The following is a 23,851-nucleotide window of genomic DNA, read 5'->3' as shown; positions in this document are numbered from 1 at the left end:
TGGGGAAGGCAATAAACAGTAAAACGACGACGAAAGAAAAAACGCGGCGAAAGGGCCATCCATGTCACACCCACACGGCAGAGCCAGGGAGGGAGGGGGATCGGAAAACAGCCAATGGGAAGCGATGGAGAGCCCCCGTCAGCCAATGGGAAGCGTCGAAGAGCCACCGGCAGCCAATGGGAAGCAATGTGTCCTGATGTCAATTAAACCACACTGAGAAGCTGCTGGAGAAGAGACAGACTGAACTGAAATTGCGTCACTTGCGAAAGTTTTTTCCTACTTTATGACTAAACCGACCCTACCGCGAAATCTGCCAGTCGCTGAGAGCTGCCCTGTGAGGTGAGTACTCCAGAGCAGCTCCTGGGCTGCCAAACTCGGGGTGGTAGGTGCTCCCTGCCCACAGGGAGCCACGGCTGGGACAGGGCTGAGCCCCCACATCAGGGTCTTGTCTCTGGGGGGGCTGCAATGACCACCTGATTAATTAAACGTGGAACGTTGAAGGGAAGGGGGGAATAAACCCCAAAAGTCACAGTTTTACAGCTCGGTTTAGTGAAGCTTTTGCTGCCGTGGGGTTGGTTTGAGTGTCTGCTGCGGGGTTGGGTTGGTTTGTCATTTTTGCTGCTTCTTCAGTGGTTTTGTTGGGGCTTTTTCAGCCTCTTGTTGCTGACAGAGTTGCTCCTTGGGAAGAGAAATGAGAAAGTCGTGGTGAAAAGAGGTAAATGATGATATGACAGAAAGGACCAGCTGGAAACCATGGTGGGCTTGGGAGGGATTGAACCGGGGCAGGAGCTCGGGCTGCACCAGGCGGGGTCTTACAAGGTGAACCTTTGGGGGTCCTTTTAAGGGAATTTGTTGAATTGTTTTGTTGGCACTGTGACGCAGAGATTAAAGTAGGACTGAAATTTTGGCTTGAAATGAGGGGGCTGAACTCGTGCACTTGGACTTCTGCCATCTCAAGGTATGACTTCCTTTCATTTCTGAACTTTGTCCTGTTCAGCTTTGGAAACCTTGAGGGTGCAGAAGCACCACCCTCTTCTGGTTCATCCTGTTTTTGTTCCTTTCTCCTGCCAATTTAACCCTCTCACTGCTCTGGAAACACTGTTATCTGAGCACTCCTTGAGTTTCCTCCTGCAAATCCCCTCTGAGGGAACCGCTTTGTGCTTTTTTCCCACATCCATTTACCCACAAACCAACCTGCCCCTTTGCAGCTTTCAGAGCTCACCTTGCAATGAAATATTGCTGTTTTATCAGGACATGTTCCTGATGAGCTTCTGTTGCTCCATTTGGTTCTGGTAACTTACACAAGACCCCAGAGGACCAAAAGCTGCTGCCCCTGTTGTTTCGGGGTGCAGGGAACCAGGTCGTGCTCCTGCAACAGAGGGCACGAGGAGAGGGGGGAACCAGAGCAAAAGAAGCTCGTGGGGAGCCACAAACAGAAAACCCAAGCAGAACAGCTGCTGTGAACTGTTACAACCTACTTTCCACTCTGTGTGTTTTTGCAAAAGGGCCCCCAAAGCACAAACTCTACTCCGAGCCCTCGGTGCCTTTTCCCCCCCACCGAGCCCTGAACAGGCTCCTGTCCCCTGCAAACCTGTGAGCTCTCATTGACTTACTTATTTAATAGTTAAAGTGCCTTTAAACTTGTCTTTTTCTTTCTTTTCTGCTTAATTTGTTGGGGTTTTTTTTTCTCCTTAATCTTTCTCCCTCCCCTCTCTTTCCCTCCCTTATCTTTTCCCCTCCCCTCCCTCTGTCCTTTGTGCTGCCTCCTCTCCCAGATGTGTGTTCAGCCCTGCCAGATGGTGCCCCTTGGCACCACGACAATGCTGAGAGCCAGTGCCAACCCCACAGGGGCTGTTGTGCCTGGCTGGGCTGTGGCCCAGGAGGTCTCAGCTCCCTGCAGGTCCCCTCAGCCTCTCCTCTCCTTCCACCCCAGGCTGCCGAGTGCATCCACCCCACAGAGCCCAGGGACACGTCAGCCCCGGGCCCTGAGGCTTCTCTGCAAGGATGGGGAAAGAAACCCAAAAGCCAAATTCTTCAAGGCAGGAGGAAGCCCTGAACACCTGCAGTGATGCAGAGGAACAGTGCAAATGTGGTAATGCTGGGAAAACCAAACGCTCCAGGGGAGGGCAGGGGGTGGGAAGAGCATCTCACTCTGGGGCGGCACCAGTGGGGGGGCCTGGGTGGGGCTGGGGATGGACTGAGGGTCCAGCACAGGAGGGCAAAGCAGAGGGGAGAGGAGCCAGGCCATCCTCACCCTGCTCTTTCCTGCCCCAGGGTCCTACAGAACAGAGTCAGAGCGGAGAACATCCCCCAAGGTGTGTGTTCTCCTCGCTCTGTGTGTGCTCCTGGGAATCCTCAGCTTGAGCCTGGCTGGAGCAGTGACTGGTGAGTCCCACCCAGGCACCTCCATGGGGAGGATCCGGGCCAGGTGCCTCCGTTTTGGGAGATGGGAGGATCCTGGGACTTTCCCAGCATCAAAGGAGGCTCCCAAAGTGGGTGACTCCCTTTTTCCCCTGCACTTTGCTCCAGGCATCTGCTCCTCACTTGGTCACACCTTTTCCAAGAGCATCATCCCCCAATTTCCTCTTCCAGCTGCTGGAATAAACCAAGGAATCAACCCCATTTTGCTGCTTTTCAGGGCTGCCCACGTGTCTGACTCAGCTTTCTGTGTTTCAGTTCTCAGTGTCAGATCCTGGTTCTCTGAGCCAGAATTCTCCCACGTGTGCCCAGACACCTGGCCTGGTTTCCAAGGAAAATGTTATTATTTTTCTAAGGCTGAGGGCAACTGGACCACGGGCCGGGAAAGGTGTGAGGCCCTGGGAGCTTCACTGGCCACCATAAGCACGAGGGAGGAACTGGTGAGGACTGGGCTGAACTGGTGAGGACTGGGCTGAACTGGTGAGGACTGGGCTGAACTGGTGAGGACTGGGCTTGAGCCTCTGCAGCAGCACCGGGGTGGGAAACACGGGGAAACCAAGAGGAAAAAACCAACCCCAAACCCCCCAGGCTGGCCCCAAAGTGCTGCCAGTGCTGGAGCCGGGAGCCAACCCCTTGGGACAAGTCCTGGGTCTGGCTGGGGGTGGACACAGGAGGGAAAGAGGAGGTGGGGAAGGCAAGACTGGCCAAAGCCAACGTTTCTTTGCTATCCAGGCCTTCCTTCTGCGCTATAAAGGTGAAGCAAACCACTGGATCGGGCTGGGAAAGAGGGATAACGGCTGGGAGTGGATCAATGGCACGGCCTTGAACGGCAGGTGGGTCCCTGTGTCCGTGCTGGAGCCCCAGGGTGGGCCCCAGGGATTTCCTGGAGTCTGGGATGCCCCATCCTGGGATGGGCACCTTCTCCTGCCCCATGTCCAGGCAGCTCCTGGCTTTCCATGGGGGGTTGGGATGGGCCGAGGTCGCTGCCCCCCAACCCTGATCAGAGAATTAGAGACCCCCCCAGCCAAAGCCCTTCTCTGCCAGAGGGGAAATCCCAGCTCTTCTTAATTTTTTTTCGGGGGGGAGTTTGATGACTGGTGGATCAGCTCATCCCTGTGCCACACAGAGAAGAACTGGATCTGCAGCCGCCCCGACAACTTTGTCCTGTGGGAGGGGAAATTAAGAGACCCCAAACCGGGACTCTCAGCCTAAATCTCCAGCCAGATGAGGGAGCTTCACGCAGCACTGCAAGTGGAACTGCTGGGGGAGCAGATTGGCCATTTGTCTGGCCAGGAAATTTGCACTGAACCCCAGAAATATATTGTATCTGATGGCACCTCACAAGGATCATGGAGTCCAACCCTCAGCCCTGCCCAGGTCCATCCCCAGGAGTCACCCCCTGTGCCCCAGAGGATCATCCAAACCCTCCTGGAGCTCTGGCAGGTTTGGGGCTGTGCCCACTGCCCTGGGGAGCCTGGTCAGTGCCAACCAGCCTCTGGGAGAAGAACCTTTTCCTGGGATCCAACCTGACCCTGCCCTGACACAGCTCCAGCCGTTCCCTGGGGACCTTGAAAGGTCCTCCAGCAAAGCCTTGGACACTGTCTCCCAGGGCACATTCCTGGAAAAGCTGCAGCCCATGGCCTGGACAGAGCCCTCTGTGCTGGGTTAGGAACTGGCTGGAATGTCAGGCCCAGAGAGTGGTGGGAATGGAGCTGCATCCAGTTGGGATCTGGTCACCAGTGGTGTCGCCCAGGGATCAGCGTTGGGCCCAGTCCTGTTTAATATTGTCCTGGGTTTGAAGAGAGATGTTGGAATTCTTTTCCCTAGTGTCCCATTTTCCCCCTGTCCATCCCCTCCATCCCCCCCATCTGTTTCTCCCTGGAAAGGGGGACTCAAGAGGGGGGGACAGAGCGGAGCCGCCGGCGGCCGCAGCCCCTCCCCGTGGCCTCGGGCCCAGCCGGGACCCCCCAAACCCTGCCCTGATTTGGGGGGGTCGTGTATCCCCCCCAGCCCCGCTTTTCTTTGCACCCCACCCAGCTGTTCCCAGTGTTCCCAGTAAAGCTGCTCAGTGCTCTGCAGTCCTGGTTGTTGGGGGGCAGTGGGGGGGCTCCAAAAATCCTGGGAACAGGGGGGGTTTGGGCACTGCCAGACATTAAAAATCCTGGAGAAAGGTGGTTTGGGCACATCCAGAGCAGAAAATATTGGAAAGGGGAGATTGGACAGTCTTAGACTCTAAAATTCCTAGGAACAGGGTGTTTGGGCACTCCCAGAACTAGAAAATCATAGAAAAAGGTGGTTTTGGACATATCCAGAGCCGCAAAATCCTGGGAAAAGGGCAGTTTGGTATTCCCAGACCATGAAAATTCAGGGAGAAGGTTTTTGGGGCACTCCCTGACCCCAAAATGTCAGAAAAGAGGGACATGGACACTCCTAGACTCCAGAAATCCTGGAAACAGTGGGGTTTGAGTACTCTCAGACAGTAAAAATCCAGGGAACAGGGGGGTTTGGACATTCTCAGAACTACAAAATCCTGGAGAAAGGTGCTTTAGGCATATCCAGACCCTAAAAATCCTGGGAATGAGGGGTCTGGGCACTCCCAGAGCCAAAAAATCCTAGGAACAGGGGGGCTGGGAACATTCAGAGCCCAAAAATCTTGGGAGAACATGGGTATGGGCTCTCCTAGACCCTTAAAATCCCAGAAACTGGGGGATTGAGGCACTCTTGGAGCAGAAAATATTGAAAAAGAGGGTCTTAGACTGTCCTAGACTACAGAAATCCTAGGAACAGGGGCTTTGGGACACACCCAGACCCTCAAAATCCTGAGAACAGGGGGGTTTGGGACATGTCAGCCCCTCAAAACCACCAGAAAAGGGGGGTTGGGAACATTGACACCCTAAAACTCCTCAGAACAGGGGGATTTGGGCAATGTCATCCTCCCAGTAACCCAGGAACAGGGGGGTTTGCGGTCTCCCAGCCCCAAGAAATCCTGGAAAGAGAGGTTGAGGTACTCCCAGGCGGCAAAAATTGTGAGAACAGGGGGGTTTGGGCACTTCCAGCCCCGTCCCGAACGGAGCCCTCCCGGAGCTCAGCCAATCAGAGACTACCCTCAGCTCATTTTGGGGGCCCGTGGGAGCTGCGGGAGCCCTGGCTGGGCGGTTTTGGGTTGCCCTGAGCTTCGGGAGCCCTGGTTGGGCATTTTTGGTGGGCCCTGAGCTCCCCCCTCCCCCGCAGCCCACGGACCCCCCGAACCCCCCAGCCCCGGGGCTGCCGCGGGGGCCCCCAACGGCCCTCAGCCAATCCCAAAGCGCCCACGCCGCCCGCGCCCAATCCCAGCGCGCCGCGCTGATGACTCATCAGTCGCCGGGAAGACGCCTCGAAAAAAGGGCCCCGACTGCGCCCTCAGCCAAGCCCAGCGCGCCCCAAACCCCCCAAAACGGCGCCGCCCGGCTGGTTTGGGGCTGTCAGCAGCTGTCCGGCGCTGGGCATGGAGCGTGTGCGGGGAGCTGGGGCCGTGCTGGCGGTCCTGGTGCTGCTGGGAGCCCCCCCGGCTGCGGGCGAGGAGCTGTCGGGTGAGCGGGGGGGGGGGGTGGGAAAGGGGGGGAAAGAGGGGAGAAAAGAGGGGTGGGAAGCCGAGAGTGAGTGCGAGGGGGGTTGGAAGTCCCGGAGTGAGTGGGAGGGGGGTGGGAGCCCCAAAGTGAGGTTGGGGGGGTCGGGGGATTGTGGGGCCGGTGGGAAAGGGGTGGGAGAGGGGGGCAAGGGGGTGTGGGAGAGCAGGCAGAGGGGTGCCCTGGGGGTCCCTGGATGTCCCTTGAGAACTGGAGCCGTTCCCTGGGGGCTCGGGGGGGGGTCGGATCTGCATTGGGGGTGTTCCCAACCCCCCTGTCCATCCCCGGTGGGCTGATGGGGAGGTTCCCCCCCAGCCAAGAGTCGGTTCTGGGGTGTCCGTGGGGCAGAGGGGGGTGAGAAATGGGGGTTCGGGGTGTCCCCCTGAGCTCCCAGTCTGCTGTGGGGGGCTGGGGGATGATGGTGGGGAACGGGGTACCCCCTGACCTGTGTCCTGCACACACAGGGGTGTTCCAGGAGGTGAGAAGGGGCGAGTGTTACTTCATCAACGGCACCGAGCGGGTGAGGCTCGTGCACAGGTACATCTACAACCGGGAGCAGTACATGCTTTACATGCACTTCGACAGCGATGTGGGGGTCTATGTGGGGGACACCCCCTTTGGGGAGATCCAGACCAGGTACTGGAACAGCGACCCGGAAAGAATGGAGAACAGACGGTCTGCGGTGGACTGGTACTGCCGGCACAACTACAAGGTGTTCAGCCGGTTCCTCGTGAACGCAGAGGTGAGCATGGGGCAGAGTGGGTTCCGTCGGGCCCTGCCCCGGGAATGACCCTGGAGCCCCTCAAACACTCCCTGGGAATCACCTCAGACCCCTCAGCCCTCCCTGTGCCTTTTCCGTGGCCTTTTGTCCCCTCCCAGTCGATCCCAGTCCATCCCAGTCCATCCCCGTCCATCTCAGTCTCTCCCAGTGCCGCACCGCGTCCCCACGCGTCGATGTCATCGATCTCCCGCCAGTCAGCCAATGAGAGTACGGCTCTTTGATGACGCTCCAGTTGCCAGGCAGACCCAACCCAAAGAGTTCCCTCACCACGACTCAGCCTCACAGTCCCGATCGTTTCCTTCCCACTGCACACCAGTCACTCCCAGTCATTCCCAGTCACTCTCAGTCCCTCTCACTCCACACCCAGACCCTCTCGATCTATTCCCAGACCCTCTCAGTCCATTCCCAGTCGTTCTCACTTCACTCCCACATCTCCCAACTCTCTCCCCAGTGCCCCCCCAACCCAGCCCCTTCTACCCCACTCTATTCCCAGTCCCTCCCACTGCCATCCCAGTCCCTCCCAGTGCCATCCCAGTCCCTTCCAATGCCCTCCAAGCCCTCTGCCCTCCCTCCCAGTGCCCCCCAGCTCAGCCCAGTGTCTCCCCCGTCCCTCCCAGTGCCCCCCAGCGTGTCCATCTCGCTGGTGCCGTCGAGCTCCCAGCCCGGCCCCGGCCGCCTGCTCTGCTCCGTGATGGATTTCTACCCTGCGCCGGTGCAGGTGAGGTGGTTCCAGGATGGGCAGGAGCTGCCGGAGCACGTGGTGGCCACCGACGTGGTCCCCAACGGGGACTGGAGCTACCAGGTGCTGGTGCTGCTGGAAATCCCCCCCCGGCGCGGGGTCACCTACAGCTGCCAGGTGGAGCACGTCAGCCTGGAGCACCCCCTCAGCCGGCACTGGGGTACGGCCCGGCCCCCCCAGCCCCGGGGGCACACTGGCAGGGGGGCCGGGGGGGAAAGGGGGCGACTGGGGGCAACTGGGAGGGAGTTTGGTGGTTGCTGAGGGTGATGGGAGGGGGTTGGAGGGTCCTAAAGGGTCTGGGAGAGGCTGGGTGGGATCCCTGCAGGGGCTGGGAAGGGACTGGCAGGAGGCTTGAGGGACCCCCGGGTGGGCTGGGGGAGAGCGGGCCGGGCTCTGTGGGGTGCCGGGGGGTGCGTGGGAGGAGGTTTTGGGGGTGCTGACCCCCCCAGCTCCCCCCAGAGATGCCACCGGACACCGTCCGCAGCAAGATCCTGGTGGGGGTCGGGGGCTTCGTCTTGGGCTCGGTCTTCCTGGCGCTGGGGCTCGGCTTCTACCTGCGGGAGAAGGTAAAGGGGGGTCCCCAAATGGGGGTCGTGTCCCCCCCCTTGCTCTCCCACAGCCTCTGTCTCCCCCCTGTCCCCCCACCCCTCTCTCACCCCCTTTTCTCTCCCCACAGAGCTCCTGAGCTGCCGGCGGCCGCAGCCCCTCCCCGTGGCCTCGGGCCCAGCCGGGACCCCCCAGTCCAGCCCCACGCTGAGTTTGGGGGGTCGTGTGTCCCCCCCAGCCCTGCTTTTATTCTGACCCCAGCCAGCTGCTCCCAGTCTTCCCAGGAAAGCTTCCCACTTCTCCCCAGTCCCTGTTATTGGGGGGCAGTGAGGGCAGGGGGGAGGGGATCCCTGTCACAGTTTTACTTCTTCTAAAATGCCAAGCAGGAATTTTTCTTTCCCCTGCCCCACTGGAAAAGAAAGATGTTCAATGGGGGAGGGGGCTTTGCCTTGGGTGACTCACACCCCCAAAAGAACTGGCCCAGCCCACATTGCAGGTTGGGAGCCCTCAGAAGGCTGGGGGGAGGTGGAGTTTTTTGCTTTCTCCTGGGCAAAGGGCAAGGCCCTTCACTTTGGCCTTTCCTTTGGAAGGGGATTTTTGGCTACAGGATCATTTTTTGGTTGGTTTTGTGTCCTTTTGTTGTTCTGCCAATACACAGATATCCTTTAATAAAGAGCTGTTAATTTTCCTTTCTCCATACTTCCTCAGGTGGAGTCTCTTAATTTCAGATTTACAATTGCTTAGAGGGAGGAGTTTGGTTTTCCTCATAACTCATCCTCCTTAGCAAAACACTTCAGTCTCATTCAACTGACACAGAGGTGCTGCCCCATGCTCCTGCCCTTGCCATTGCCCATCCCCACATCCCAGAGCCCCAGCAAGAGCCCTGAGGAATGAGGCAGGCACAGGATCTCCCTTCCCAGGGGCTGGGGGTCAGGCCTTGGCCCTTTGCAAGAACAAAACAAATCCAGATTTATTCAGCATCACAGACCCCGGGACTTTGCTTGTCCCCACCTGTCATCACTGCCTCCAGTTTTTGGCTCTAACTGGAAGCAGGGGACAATTTCTGAGTGCTGGCCCTCAGTGGGACCCATTAACGCCAGGAGAAACTGTGGACTTGGATCTGACTTGGAATTCTTCAGAGGTTTCTTGAACTTGCTCTTTGTCTGATGTTCAGGGACTCATCCCCAACCCCCGAGGGTCATTCAGTGCCTGGGGCTGTGTCTGTGCTGCTGAGCTGGGCCAGGCTCCTGGCACACAGGGAGCTCCTGGCAAGCGGGCAGCGCTGCAGAGAGACAGCTCTGCCCAGGAGCAGCTCCTCTGCACAGCCCAGCAGGGCTGAGGGCACTGCTGGAGATTTCTAAGAGCAATTTTCAAGAAATGCAGCAAGGCAGGGCCATCCTGAAAGGGAAGGATCCTGTACTTCCAGTGTTCTGCTTCGGGTTCCCAGGGACAGGCAATGAGAAAGATCAATTCATGTCTCCATTCAGGAGGAAGCATGGAAAATCCAAAGCTCTTCTTCTTCTTCGAGGGCAATGGCAAAGGGAGTGTCAGAAATCAGCACCCTGGGCCTCACAGGCAGCAGCAGTGGTGCTTTTCCAGCCTCCTCAGGGTTGCTCTGTTGTTGCCATCAGAGCCTGCCCAGCCAGAGGTGCCCCTGGCACCAGAGTGCCCTGTGCTGGGAGGGCTCTGCAGGGCAGAGCTGAGCACCCAGGGCTGGGATGGGCTCTGGAGGCACTGCCAGGGCCCAGCCCTGGGCTCAGGGAAGCAGCTGCTGGCAGGGACAGCTCCAGGCAGCAGAGCCTGAGCACTCCTCTGCATTGCCCTCTGCTCAGCTGCACAGGGAAAGAGGGAAGAGTTGGGAGGAATTGATTTTGCAAGTGGAGTCTTCACAAAATCCCACTTTTTTTTCAGGCATCTTTGAAGTGGATCATCCACCAATAGAGAGGTGCAAATAGCACAGGGAACCTGTGTGCTGAGCAGCAGGTCACTTGTGGGCAGAGCAGCTCTCCTGAGCCTGCACTGGGGCACAGGGAGCCCTTTGGGACCTCAGAGCTGTCCAGGGTTCAGGCTGAGAGCAATGGGGAGGGTGAGAATTCCTGCCCGGTCAAGGAAAGTGCTCTTGCTGAGCAGCACAGAGCTGAGCTGAACAACTTTCCCCCAAAGAAATCCAAAGAATTTGGCGTAGATTGTAAAGCAGCAGAGGATTGACTCAAGGCAGCCCTGCCCTGACTGTGCTGCCTCTCCTGTCCCCTCCCCGCCCAGGGACCAGGCCCGGCCCGGCTGCCCTGAGGCTGCCGCTGCTGCAGCTGAGGGCGGCGGCAGGAGGAGGCCTGGGCTGGAGGCGGCTGCCTCGCCACAGTGCTGGGGAGCCCGGCGCCGGCCCAGCAGCGGCCTCTCCTCCTGCCCCGGCCCTCAGCTGGACTGGGCACCTGGGGGGCTCCTGAAACACCCCAGGGCAGGGCGGGGCCCAAAGGCTCACAATGTGCCCTCGGTTCCAGGAGGGTCACAATGTGCCCTCGGTGGCCACTCTGGGGGCCAGTGCTCTGTGGGCAGTGCCTGCAAAGGGGGCCCTGGGGGTCCTGGGGGGTGCCCACTTGGCCAGGAGTCAGCAGGGCCCTGGCAGCCAGGAGGGACAACCCTGTCCTGGGGGCATCAGGCCCAGCATAGCCGGGCCAGGGAGGGGATTGTCCCGCTCTGCTCTGCCCTGGGGCGGCCTCACCTCAAGAGTGGGGCACTCTGGGGGGACACAATGGAAGGAAGAGATGGAGCCAGTAGACAGTGTCCAGAGGAGGCCACCAGGATGGGGAAGGCTCTGCAGGGGAAGCCAAAGGAGGAGCAGCTCAGGGCACTTGGTGTGTTCAGCTGCACAAGAGGAGACTGAGGGGAGACCTCAGGGCAGTTCCAAGTTCCTCAGGAGGGGCAGAGGAGGGGCAGGCCCTGGGCTCTGCTCTGGGGGGACCAGGGACAGCCCCCAGGGAATGGCCTGGAGTTGTGTCAGGGCAGGGTCAGGTTGGATGTTCCAAAGAGGTTCTTCCCCCCCAGGGTGGTTGGCACTGAACAGGCTCCCCAGGGCAGTGGGCACAGCCCCAAGGCTGACAGAGCTCCAGGAGAGTTTGGATGATCCTCTGGGGCACAGGCTGGGACTCTTGGGGATGGTCCTGGGCAGGGCTGAGGGTTGGACTCCATTACCTCCCTGTTCCACCCCAGTTTCCACCCACCCTATGCCCCCCTGGAATTGCCTCGGAGGTCACAAAGCAACCCCTGGGGCCAGGCACCAACACCTTTCTTGCTCTGGTCTTCTCTTCACCCCGTGCTTCTGGCACTGTTTCCTGCTCTCTGAAGCTGCTCCAAGGCCTAGGCCCAGTCTCGTGGATCTGTTTTCTGTCCTTTCTCACTTTCTATCAGTCTCTTCACAGCTGCAAGAACCCTCTCTGTTTTTACCATGTAAAGAATTTTCACAAGAAATGGTAACTCTGCCCTTTCCCTCGAGACCTTCCAATCTCACTAAAATCCACGAGTTCTGTGGTAGCACTGTCCTTTCCAAGTGCTTGGTGAAAAATACAGAAATTCTATGGCTGACAATTTCTAATAAAGTTCCATATTTTACAGCTACACCCAAGGTGGGCCCAGTTGCTCCCAGTCCCCCCCAGGATGGTTCCTTTCCCTCTCAGGGACTCCCAGTCTGAGTCCAGTATGGCCCCAGACACTTTCAGTTACTCCCTGTAGGATTCCATTTGCCCCTGCATGGTCCCAGTTGCTCCCAGTATGATCCTACTAGGAGTCCAGTCACTCCTAATGATCCCAGTAACTTCCAGACACTTCCAATGGATTCAGTGAATCCAGTCTGATCCCAGTCATCCCCAGTATGGTTGCAGTGCCTCTCACATACTGCCAGTATTATTGCAGTCACTCCCAAGATGACCCCTGTCAGTCCCAGTGTGATCCCAGCATGAGCCCAGCAAGGGCCCAGCTGCTCCCAGGATGATCCCAGTTGCCCCCAGCGTGGTTCCAGTTACGTCCATTCGCCCCTCCTATGGTTCCACTCACTCCAAGACACTCCCAGTATATCCCAGTTGCCCCCAATACGCTCCCAGTTGCCCCAGTTCTGGTCCCGCTGGCTCCAGTCCAGGTCTCGGTGTATCCCGGTGTCCCCCCTGTCCCCCCACCCCGCTCTCACCCCCTTTTCTCTCCCCACAGAGCTCCTGAGCCGCCGGCGGCCGCAGCCCCTCCCCGTGGCCTCGGGCCCAGCCGGGACCCCCCAAACCCTGCCCTGATTTTGGGGGCTTTGGGAGGGCACCTGCCCTTCAACACGGCACCCAGCACATCCCAAAAGGTGCTGGGACACCCCTAAAACACCCACAGCTCCTCAAGGACCCCCCAAACCAACTCAAATCCCACCCAGGACCCCACCTAACCCCATTGTTGGGGGGACTTTTATGGGCTCTGGTGTTACTGGGAGCCCCCCCAGCATTGGGAGAGGAGCTCTGGGGTGAGTGGGGGATGGGAAGAGGGGGGTGGGTGGGAAAAGGGGTGTGGAAAGGAGAGAAAAGGGGAGGTGGGACCCCCACACTGAATGGGACAGGAATGGGACCCCCCAAAAGTGGAGGGGGAGGGAGACTGAGGATTGGGGGCTGATGGGAAAGGGGTGGGAGAGGTCAGAAGAGTGGGGAAAAGGGGAGGGTGAGACCCCAAAACTGAGTATGAGAGGGCTGGGGATTGGGGGAATGATGTGTAAGGGGTGGAAGAGGGGGGAAAAGAGGGGGTTGGGACCCCAAAACTCATCTGGGAAGGGCTGGGGATTGAGGGGAGCATGGAAAAGTGGGAGGAACAGAGAGAGGGGTGGAAAAGGGGGGTGGTCTGGAGGGATGGATGGTCCCATGGGGGTCTTTGGGCACTGGGGGGTTGGGAAAGGGGGTGGTCCCCCTGAGCTCCCAACTTCCTCTGGGTGCTGGGGGCTGCTGGATCCAATCTCAGCCTTGCATTGTGCCAACAGTTGAAATTTAGAGCAATTCTAGAGGGGGGACTGAACCACCTTTGTCCCCCAGGCTTTAATGACGGCATTTAAGGATGTACCTCGACCACCCCTTTAAGGGGGGGTTCAACACAGGGGGGTCACGGAAAACAGAGGGTCAGGGCACATTTACCCCACTCTTCAAAGGTCTCTTTGCCTCTTAGTGCCCCAGGGAAGCCCAAACCATGTCAGTCCAGTCTGGGCTCTCGGCTGTTCCCCACACCAACTCTGCCCCAAACACATTCCCAAGGGCAGGGGATTCCATCCCCCTTTTCGGGCACTGCCACTTCCCAGGGACAGGGAAACTCCCTCAGCACAATCTCCCACCACTTATTGCACTGCCCACAAACTGGCAGCACCTTTACAAAGGAATCCCTGCAGCAGCTCACCCAAGAACACTCTTGATCAAGACAAACCCTGACCAGCTCACAAAAGCTCGTAGGCCTCGCTGAGAGGCTCTGGCTACAAAAACACACTTCAAACACAGCAAGAACACCACAAAGCAACCAAAGCACAAACTCTAAACCACACCAGCAATCTACTAAAACACTGGGAAGCAAAAGCAAACTCGAGTTGTGTAAAAGCAAGGAATCAGCGTGCAGAACTTTAAATTTCTCACCCCACGAGCCACCTGAAAGGGGAAGGGAAGGCAGGATCAGCCCCTCGGCCCATCCAGCACTTTCAATACAAATCTTCCTTCCATTTCTCCTTAGCCTTGACTTCTTTTTAGACTCTTTTCCATGTTTAGGTGGAGTTTTGAGTTACTTTAGTCACAAACCTAAATTTGGGGTAACATGACAGGCATCTATTCTTTCTTGACAGATAAATCACAGAGGTCAAAAAGGTTCCCTATTCCCACCCTGCAGGATGGTTGTGAAGAAAGGCTGTGGGACCTTCACTGGCCCCATTCCTCAGTACATCCTTTCACACCAGGTGTCTCTCAGGGTTTTTCTTTGGGGAGACCATCCTGACCTTCATGTTATCTGGGAACTGGAGTCTTCTCTTTCTCATCAGATGTGCCAGTCCTTCTTCTTCTTCAGTGTTTGAACTCTATTCCAGCCCCAGGTCTCTGCTAAACAGGGGTCACCAGGAATGTTGGGTCACCAGGTCTGTGCCCAGCGTGGGTCCCTGTGGATCATCCAACGCGGGTCCTCCGATGGCTGATGGAGTTGGAGCAGCGGCCGAAGCTCTTCCCGCACTCGGGGCACTCGGGGCTTCCCTACAGGTGGGTCCGTTGGTGTTTGGTCAAGGAAGAGCTCTGGGTGAAGCTCTTCCCACACTCCCCACACTTGTAGGGCCTCTCTCCAGTGTGGATGCGCTGGTGCTTGTGGAGGGTGGAGCTCTCACTGAACTTCTTCCCACACTCCCCGCACTTGTAGGGCCTCTCTCCGGTGTGGATGCGTCGGTGGGTACGGAGGGTGGAGCTGTCTCTGAAGCTCTTTCCACACTCCCCACACGTGTAGGGCCGTTCCCCAGTGTGGATGAGCTGGTGGCTGAGGAGGTTGGTGCTCGTGCTGAAGCTCTTCCCACATTCCAAGCACTTGTAGGGCCGTTCCCCAGTGTGTATACGACGGTGGGTGTGGAGGGTGGATCTCCGCCTGAAGCTCTTCCCACATTCCCTACACGTGTAGGGCCGTTCCCCAGTGTGGATGTGCTGGTGGCTGAGGAGGTCAGTGCTTGTGCTGAAGCTCTTCCCACATTCCAAACACTTGTAGGGCCTTTCTCTGCTGTGGATCATCTGGTGTCGGAGCAGGTGGGAGCTCCGTCTGAAGCTCTTCCTGCATTCCCTACACGTGTAGGGTCGTTCCCCACTGTGGATGAGCTGGTGGCTGAGGAGCTTGGTGCTTGTGCTGAAGCTCTTCCCACATTCCAAGCACTTGTATGGCCGTTCCCCAGTATGGATGAGCTGGTGGTTGTGGAGGTTGGTGCTATTGCTGAAGCTCTTCCCACATTCCTCACATGTGTAGGGCCTTTCCCCACTATGGATCATCTGGTGACGGAGCAGGTTGGAGCTCTGACTGAAGCTCTTCCCACACTCCCCACATGTGTAGGGCCGTTCCCCAGTGTGGATGTGCTGGTGCCTGTGGAGGGTGGTGCTATGGCCGAAGCTCTTCCCACATTCCACACACGTGTAGGGCCGTTCCCCAGTGTGGATGTGCTGGTGGCTGAGGAGGTTGGTTCTCCTGCTGAAGCTCTTCCCACATTCCAGACACCTGAAGGGCTTCTCCCTGCTGGGAGGCTGCTCAGGGACCACCAGCTCGCAGCTCCCCCTCAAGCTCCGGCCGCCTTCCCGGCACACGCTGGCTCTTTCCTCCTCACAGCCCCCTGGGCTGGCTTTGGAGCCCCTCCTGCGGGGGCATCTCCGGCCCTTTTCCTCCCCGCTGCCTTCCTGCGCCGGGGAGCCCTTCAAAACGGCCTCTCCCACCAGGCTCTGACGGGGGGATTTGTCCTCCGCGCTCTCCGGCCTCACCTCGGGGCCTGGGGCAGGAAGCAACAAGGACACGCAGGGGATTTGCCTCCGGCCCACAGGGAAGCCCAAGGACATCCCCCCAACTCTGGCCCTGGCAGGATGGCCACAAAAGACCCACCCAAAGGGGCACTGACTTCCTCCTCACCTGCCTGGGGGGCCCAAGGCATCTTCCTCTTCCTCACAGCCTCCTCCTCCATCCGCCCAAGCTTTGGGAAGCAGAAATCCTGCCATGGGGGGGAAAAAAAAGGGGGTGAGCATGTTGTCCAATTCCATCTCTAGAACTCACCGGGCATCCTGTGTCTCTGAAAACCCCCAAAACACCAACATTTAGCCCAGAAAAAAACAAAAAAACAAGATTTGGGAAAAAACCCCCACACAAACTCCCCACAAATTTGCAAAAGATCAAGAGTCAGCAAAAAAATACTCCAAAATATGAACATTCAGCTCAAAAAAACCCTCCCAGAAGTTCTCCCTCTCTGGTTTCTGCACCTTTACCTGCCGGGGGTCCCCCAGCTCCGCCATCGCCCCGCTCCGCTCTCCACACTCCGGGGCTCCCGCCCTTCCTCCCCCCACCCCCGGCTCTCCCGAGGGCTCCCCAAACCCGCTGCCTCGGCTCCCTCCGGCTCCCCCGCACCAGCCCCCCCCGCCCACACCGGCCTCACAATGGAGCCGCCGGGGCCTGACCCACCAACACCAACCCCCAACAAGGGGGGGACCCGCAGCCCCCCGACCACCCACGGGGCTCTGCCCACAACCCACCCCGACACCGCCCCAAAACACCCACCGGCCACCCCCAACAGCCCCCCGGCACACAGCCCCGCACAAGGGCCGCCTGGGCCCGACACAACAAAACGCCCCCACAGCCGGGGGGACACCAGACGCTGCCCCGGGACAACGAGAGCAGGGAGCGGATCGGGCCCCGCACACGTGGCCGGGCTCTTGCTTCAGCCGCCCGGGATCGGCAACCAACAGCACGGCCCCGACCGCCGGGGGGGGAGAAAAACAAAGGGTGAGCGCATTGCCTTGGGAGTTTCTCCTGCCCAAGTCCATCCCTAGAACTCACCGGGCATCCTGTGCTCATAAAAACCCTCAAAACAACAACATTCAGCCCAAAACCCCCTCCCAGGAGTTCCCCCTCTCTGCTCTCTGGGGTTAGGGGGTCCCCCCTGTCTGGCCTGATGGCACTTCTGCCTGCATTGGGGGTCCCCCTTCTCCGCCCTGACGGGGGTCCCGCGGCTCCGGGGGGTTCCCACTCCCGGGGTCCCCTTGAGTGTTGCCAGGGGGGTCCCAGGGCTCACTTCTCCCCACTCTGCCTCCCGGGGCCGGCCGGCCCTCCTCTCTCGGCTCCCAGCCTCGCAAACCTCTTGGCGCTCTCGGCTCCCACCCCGCCTCAAGGCCCCCCCTCCTCTCCACACTCCAAGGCCTTCCCCCTCTCCGGGACCCCCGCTTAAGGGGCCCGGCCCTCCCTTTCTGCTCCCCCCCCTCCAGCATTCCGGGGGTCCCCCAGCTCCGGGATCGCCCCTCTCCGCTCTCCCCACTCCGCGGCTACCGGGATTCCCCCCCGGCTCTCACGGGGAGCCCCAAACCGCTCTCGCCCCCCCGCCATTGCCGAGCCACCGCCAGCACCTTTGGGCTGCTCTTCTTTGGGCTCCCGCTCGGCTCCTCCCTCGCCTGGGCCGCCGCTTTGGCCGGATTTCCTCCTCCGGGAGCCGCCCCCTGCAGCCCTTCCCCCCCTGGACCAGACCCCTTGCGCCCCCCTTGGGCCCCCCTTGCCCCCCCCTTGCCCCCCCTTGCCCCAAAGCCATGGCCTCCCGCCGCAGGAGCAGGGCTGCAGCTGGGGCACGTCGCCATGGGGCAGCGCTGGGCTCTTGCCCGCTCCCGACCGCACTCGGACCCCGCCGCAGCCGCCACGACCGGGACACCAAGGGGGGGCCCGGCCGCAGACGACCCCCCCTCCCCCCTGCCCAAATTCCCCTCCCGGGGGGCGCTGGGGGCGAGGGGGGGGCGCCGCTGGCCTCCAGCTGGGGACCGCTGGGCGCTGCGGCTCTGCCTGCACACCGACGACTTGACCCCGCACACGGGGGGGCTCCCGGCACCCCCAGTGCCCACAAAGGTCTCCCCACAGTTGGGCTTTGGGGGCTCTGGGTGGGCTCTGAGCGGGTTGAGGGGTCCTGGGGGGTCTGGGGGGCGGTGTCGGGGGGTCCCGGCCCCTTTTGGGGAGCGCTGGGTGCCGTGTTGGGGTGCAGGTGCCCCCCCAGAGCCCCCCCAGAACGGGGTGACACGGGGGGAACTCCGGGTGGTCCCCATTCCTCATCCATCCTGGAGCAACCACGCTGGGGGCAACTGGCATCATACTGGGAGCGACTAGGACCACACTGGGACTGACTGGGAGCATAATTGATGTGACTGGGAGCATGCTGAGGTTTACTGGGAGAGACTGGCAGTGACAGGGATCATACTGGGAGAGACTGGAACTCTAGTGGGGTGACTGGGAATAACTGGGACCATGCAGAGGGTAACTCAGATTCTCCTAGGATAGAGTGGTATTGGACTGGGAGTGGCTGGGATCCTACTGGGAGTTACTGGTATCATAGTAGGAGTGAATGGGAGCAACTGGAACCACACTGGGGGCAACTGGGATCATACTGGGAGCAGCCAGGCCCCTGCTGGGCTCATACTGGACCATACTGGGACTGACAGGGATCATCCTGGGAGTGACTGCAATACTCCTGGGAGTATGTGAGAGGCACTGCAGCCATACTGGCGGTAACTGGGATCAAACTGGTTTCGCGCTGGAAGTGTCTGCAAGCGTCTTCCTGGGGTCCTACTGGGTGTGACTGGACTCATAGTGGGATCATCCTGGGAACAACTGGGACCATGCAGGGGCAAATGGCATCGTCCAGGCAGTGACTGAAAGTGCCTGGGGCCAGACTGGACTCAGACTGGGAGTCCCTGAGAGGGAAAGGAACCATCCTGGGGGGGACTGGGAGCAACTGGGACCGCCTTGGGGGCAACTGGGATCCTATTGGGAGTGACTGGGATCCTATTGGGAGTGACTGGTAGTGACTGGAATCCTAGTGGGATTGATTGGTAGTGACTGGGATCCTACTGGGAGTGACTGAGAGTGACTGGGACCATAACTGGGAGTGAGTGGAACTACACAGAGGGGAACTGGGAACCAGTGGGGTCATGCTGGAAGCCAACTGGGGACATACTTGGAGCAACTGGGATCATCCTGGAAGAAACTGGGAGTGACTGAGAGTGACAGGGTGCGTGTTGGAGGCAACTGGCATAGACTGGGAGTGACTGGGAGTGACTGGGATTGTACTGATGGGAACTGGAAGCATCCTGGGGCAAGTGGAAGCAACTGGGTATGACTGTGAGCATGCTGAGGGCAACTGGGATATACTGGGAGAGTCTGCAACCATCCTGGGGGTGACTGGGACCACACTGGGATTGACTTGTACCCTGTGGGGGGCAACTGGGATTGTACTTGGTTTGACTGGATCTGTGCTGGAGGCAACTGGGAGCAACTGCGACCACACTGGGGATAACTGGGGTCATACTGGGATCACAGTGGGAGCAGGTTGGTCCATGCTGGGGGCAATGGGATCATCTTGGGAGCCACTGGGCCCACAGTGAGGGTGACTGGGGCCATACTGGGAATGACTGGGAGCATTCCGAGGGCAGTTGGGACCATATTGTCACAACTGGGATATACTGGGAGTGTCTGCAACCATCCTGGTGGGTACTGGGATCACACTCGGAGCACCTGGGAGTGACTGGATCTACAATAGGGAAACTGGGATTGGCTGGAACCATGGTGGGGGAAGACTGGGACCATACTTGGATTGACTGGATCTGTGCTGGAGGCAACTGGGAACAGCTTGGCCCATGCTGGGATAACTGTGATTGTACTGACATCATACAGGGATCACAATGGAATCATACTGGGAGCGACTGGGTCTCTGCTAGGGGCAATTGGGAGCAACTGGGATCACACTGAGAGGAACTGGGACCAACTGGGACCAAGCTGGGGACAAGTGGGATCATACTGGGATCTCAGTGGGAGCAGCTTGGCCCATGCTCGGGTGACTGGTGTCATACTGGGAGTGACTGGGAGCATTTTGAGGGCAGTTGAGACCATGCTGGTGCAACTGGGATATACTGGGAGCAAGTGGGATCAGGCTGGAGGTGACTGGGATCATACTGGGAGCAAGTGGGATCAGGCTGGAGGTGACTGGGATCATACTGGGAGTAACTAGGACCACACCGGGGGTGACTGGGATATAGTGGGAGACACCAGGACTGACTGAGATTATACTGAGACTGACTGGGAGCAACTGGGACCTTGCAGGGGGTAACTTGGATCCTACTAGGAGAGAATGGAATCAGACTGGGAGTGACTGGGATCATGCTGGGATCAGACTGGGCGTGACTAAAAGTGACTGAGATCATCCTGGGGGTGACTGGGAGCCCCTGGGCCCGTGCTGGGAGCCCCTGGGCCCCCCTGGCTGGAGCTGCTTTCCCTCCTGCGGGTTCTTGGCAAAGGCCCCAAAGCACAAACTCTGCTCCGAGCCCTCGCTGCATTTCCTCCCTTTGGGCAGCAGCAGCTCCTGAGCCCTGAACAGGCTCCTGTCCCCTGCAAACACTTCACCTGCCTTTGACCTGGGAGCTCTCAGTGACTCACACATTTACTGAAGGTTTAAACTCGGCTTTTTTTCTCTTACTTTTCTTCTTTTTTTTGACTTTCTTTCCTCTTTATCCTTTCTAAAATTCTCCCTCCCTCTCTTTCCCTCCCCTCTCTGTTCCCCTCCCTCTGTCCTTTGTGCTGCCAGCATGATCCCAGTAGCTCCCAGAATGATCCTGGTCACTGACAGTCACTCCCAGGATGGTTCCTGAATGGTCCTGGTCACTCCCAATAGGATCCCAGTCACTCCCAATTGGATCCCAGTTGCCCCAAGGTGGTTCCAGTTGCTCCCAGCCCCCCCCAGGATGGTTCCTTTCCCTCTCAGTGACTCCCAGTCTGAGTCCAGTCTGGCCCCAGGCACTTTCAGTCACTGCCTGGACGATGCCATTTGCCCCTGCATGGTCCCAGTTGCTCCCAGGATGATCCCACTATGAGTCCAGTCACTCCCAGTATGATCCCAGGAGCTTGCAGAGACTTCCAGTATGAATCCAGTTTGATCCCAGTCATCTCCAGTATGGTTGCAATCCCTCTCCCATACTCCCAGTATTATTGCAGTCACTCCCAGTATGGTCCCTGTACGACCTCAGCAGGGGCCCAGCTGCTCCCACTCTGATCCCAGTTGCCCCCAGTGTGGTTGTTCCCGGATGGATCAGGAATGGGGACCCCTCTGTGCCCCCCCTTGTGTCACCCTGTTCTGGGGGAGCTTTGGGGGGACATCTGCACCCCAACACGGCATCCAACACATCCCAAAGTGTGCTGGGACCACCTTGAACTACCCCACAGCCCTCCAAGGTAGCCCCAAAGTCCCTCAGAACCCACCCAGGACCCCACCTAACCCTTTTTTTGGGGGGGACATTTATAGACACTGGTGTTACTGGGAGCCCCCCCCCGCTGCAGGTGAGGAGATCTCGGGTGAGAGGGGGTGTTGGGAAGGGGGGGTCAGTGAGTCAGAGGGGATAAGAGGGGTGGTGGGACCACAAACTGAGTGGGATGAGAGTAGGACTCTCCAAAAGTGGAGGAGGAGGGCAACTGAAGGTTGGGGGATGATGGGAAAGGGGTGGGAGAGGTCAGAAGAGTGGGGAAAAGCGGAGGGTGGGACCCCCAAACTGAGCATGAGGGGACTGGGGATTGGGGGAATGATATGTAAGGAGTGGGAGAGGGGGAAAAAGTGGGGGTTGGGACCCCAAAAGTGATCCTGGGCAGGCTGGGAATTGAGGGGATCCATGGAAAAACCCTTGTCAGAGAGAAAATTGGGTGACCTGAATCCGGGATGCTTTTAGGAAAGAGGTCTGAACATTTCTTGAAGAATGGAGGGGGGTGATTTTTTATTCTTGACGTTCCCTGTTCTCCATTTGGGGGCAGGATGTCCTCTGCGCCCATGTTTTGTTCCCTTTGCAGTGAGTGCAGCCTCAGAGGGCTGAGCCCTCTCTGGCTGGGCTTGGCCTCTCCTGGAGAGACTCAGGCCTGGCTGGGCTGCCCCAGGCAGATGGTGCAGGAAGAAGAGCTCAGGCTCTGGCTCTGGTGTCCCTGGGGCTCAGCCTGTGCCCCATTGCTGGGCAGGGGCTGAGCCCCACCTCTGCCTGGGGGCCTTGGCCAAAGGGCTGCCAAGGAAGAGGCCCAGCAGCCTTGGGGCCTGCCCAGCTTTCCTCCTCCCTGGGGACTCTCAGTCCCCGCCTGACACCGTCTGGGCCCAAGGCCTTGCTGCTTTCGGGCTCACGGCCCGCCGGCACCATCCCAGCGGCCTGACCCCCCTCCTTCCCCTCTCTCCAGCCTCTCCTGCCTTTTCTGCCAAGGGGCCATCCAAGGAAAAGCCCGCTTCTCACCAATGGCACCTGTGGCACGGCTGCAAGGCTCCAGTGGGCCAGGCAAGAGCAGGAGCACCGAGAGCCTGAGGAGCCAGGAGATGCCCTGGCTGGGCATGGTGCTGCTGTGGGACGAGCTGACACCTCTGCACAGTCTCTGCCCGTCCCTGCCAGCCGACTTCTGCCCAGGCTCTGGGCACGGGGACGCAGCGCTGACACTTTTCAGCCCCCGTGCTGTTCCACAGAGGCTGTGATGTCACAAGGCCCTTGCCTGGCAGCCAGGAGATGGGCAAGGCAAGGCAAGGACGCAGCCTCTCAGCCACCAGCACGCTGTCCCCAAAGGCTGGGCTGCCACAGAAGCCCAGAGTCCCTGAGCTTGGCAGACACTTGGGAGATCAACCGGCGTCCAGCCTACGCCCCATCCCCAGCACGTCAAGCAGAGCACGGCACTCAGGGCCATGGCCAGTCTTTGCTTAAACACCTCCAGGGACGGTGACTCCACCGCGTCCCTGGGCAGCCCAAAAAGCTCTGAGGCATCACACCTCTTCTTTTACAGTTCTATCACAACTTTTTGTAAGTCAATCATATTATATTAAAGACCTCCATTTCTATGTTGGTTACGTACACCTTTTATATATCTTTATATACCTTTTATATACCTTTATACACCTTTTATAAACATTTTAATGCCTTAATAAAATCCCAGGGATCTTGCTTGGAACTCCCTGCATCCAGGGACCGAGAGGATCTCCCTGAATAACACTTTCAATGGGCACTGGAATCCTCAGGATCCTGGAACCCCTGGAGCATCAACAGCTTTGTCCCTCCATAGGGGTCACAATTTGTTTCCAATGGTTCAGGAATACAAAATAAACCAAATACCAGTTTCCAAAACCAAATCAACTTATAAGTCCAGAAATCACAAGTTAATATCCAAAATACCAGAAAGGATTTCTTCAAGATTCTTTCTTTGCCACCTGAAGTACCCATAATACAAAAGAAACCAAATACCTGTTTCCAGAACCAACTAAACCAAATACCAGTTCCAGAACCAAATAAACCAATGAGTCCAGACTCCCAAATTAATATCCAAAATCATGGCTGGGCTGCATGAACAAAGATTTGGGAAGGGCTCTGCCCGCATTTGCTACAAGCACACTGGTGGCTAAAGAGGCCAATAGGAGATAGACATGTCCAGTTGCCAAAGGCAGAGCAGAAAGACTCCTTGGATGGGATCGACAGGACACGGTTCTTTCTGCGTTGTCTTTTCTCCTCGATGCTGATCCTGCTGCGTTCTCAAAGGAAGCAGCAGCGTTAGAGATGGGGTGTCTCCAGACCTCCCGACTGGAGGCCAGAGTAGACCAGTGATGAAGATCAATATGGCCAAGGCTGAGATGTTGTTTCAGGCAGTCCTTGTATCTCCTCTTCGGGGCTCCTCTCTTGTGGCAGCCGGTGGCAAGTTCACCAGAGAGCACGATCTTAGGGAGGGGGTGGTTGGTCCTTCATCCTGGAGACGTGCCCTGCCCAGCACAGCTGTGTTCTCAGCAACATGGCCTCAATACTTGTGACTGCTGCCTGTTCTAGAACAGATGGATTGGTCACATCATCTGAGCAGTGGATGTTTAGGATTGTGCGGAGGCAGCGTTGATGGAAGCGTTCCAGGAGTCGCAGGTGGTGGCTGTAGATGACCCATGATTCGGACCCATATAAGAGAGTAGACAGCACAATGGCTCTGTAAACACTGATCTTTGTGCTTTTCTTCAGGTGTTTATTACACCAAACTCTTTTA

At 58.4% G+C, this 23,851-nt stretch overlaps 4 protein-coding genes across 8 annotated transcripts in view; 3 read left to right on the top strand and 1 right to left on the bottom strand.

The window, feature by feature from the left end:
• LOC116781444 (C-type lectin domain family 2 member B-like) overlaps positions 1–23,851 on the top strand; it is a 125,484-nt gene that overhangs the window by 24,188 nt on the left and 77,445 nt on the right. The window contains exon 3 of the mRNA XM_032677115.1: positions 2,275–2,385. Coding sequence (XP_032533006.1) covers positions 2,275–2,385 — 111 coding nt within the window. The remainder of the gene's footprint in view (positions 1–2,274; positions 2,386–23,851) is intronic.
• Positions 1–23,851, bottom strand: part of LOC116781450 (class II histocompatibility antigen, B-L beta chain-like) — a 144,975-nt gene that overhangs the window by 92,507 nt on the left and 28,617 nt on the right. The window lies entirely within an intron of this gene.
• Positions 66–23,851, top strand: part of LOC116781440 (early activation antigen CD69-like) — a 79,065-nt gene continuing 55,279 nt past the window's right edge. The window contains exons 1-2 of the mRNA XM_032677110.1: positions 66–339; positions 654–715. Of these exons, the coding sequence (XP_032533001.1) occupies positions 284–339; positions 654–715 (118 nt within the window). The 5' untranslated portion in view covers positions 66–283. The remainder of the gene's footprint in view (positions 340–653; positions 716–23,851) is intronic.
• The window catches only part of LOC116781455 (class II histocompatibility antigen, B-L beta chain-like), a 99,397-nt gene continuing 81,363 nt past the window's right edge, over positions 5,818–23,851 (top strand). The window contains exons 1-3 of one of the 4 annotated variants that reach the window (XM_032677136.1): positions 5,818–5,987; positions 6,488–6,501; positions 10,275–10,285. In XM_032677136.1, the coding sequence (XP_032533027.1) occupies positions 5,903–5,987; positions 6,488–6,501; positions 10,275–10,285 (110 nt within the window). In that variant the 5' untranslated portion in view covers positions 5,818–5,902. Of the gene's footprint in view, positions 5,988–6,487; positions 6,502–8,106; positions 8,118–10,274; positions 10,286–23,851 lie in introns of all 4 variants that reach the window. The other 3 variants (XM_032677134.1, XM_032677137.1, XM_032677135.1) reach the window with 3 other exon arrangements.

This window comes from Chiroxiphia lanceolata, assembly GCF_009829145.1.
Source record: "Chiroxiphia lanceolata isolate bChiLan1 chromosome W unlocalized genomic scaffold, bChiLan1.pri scaffold_46_arrow_ctg1, whole genome shotgun sequence".
Classification (NCBI taxonomy): Eukaryota; Metazoa; Chordata; class Aves; order Passeriformes; family Pipridae; genus Chiroxiphia; species Chiroxiphia lanceolata.
The sequence above is the reverse complement of the archived record's forward strand: the minus strand, read 5'-3'. Positions and strand labels throughout refer to the sequence as shown.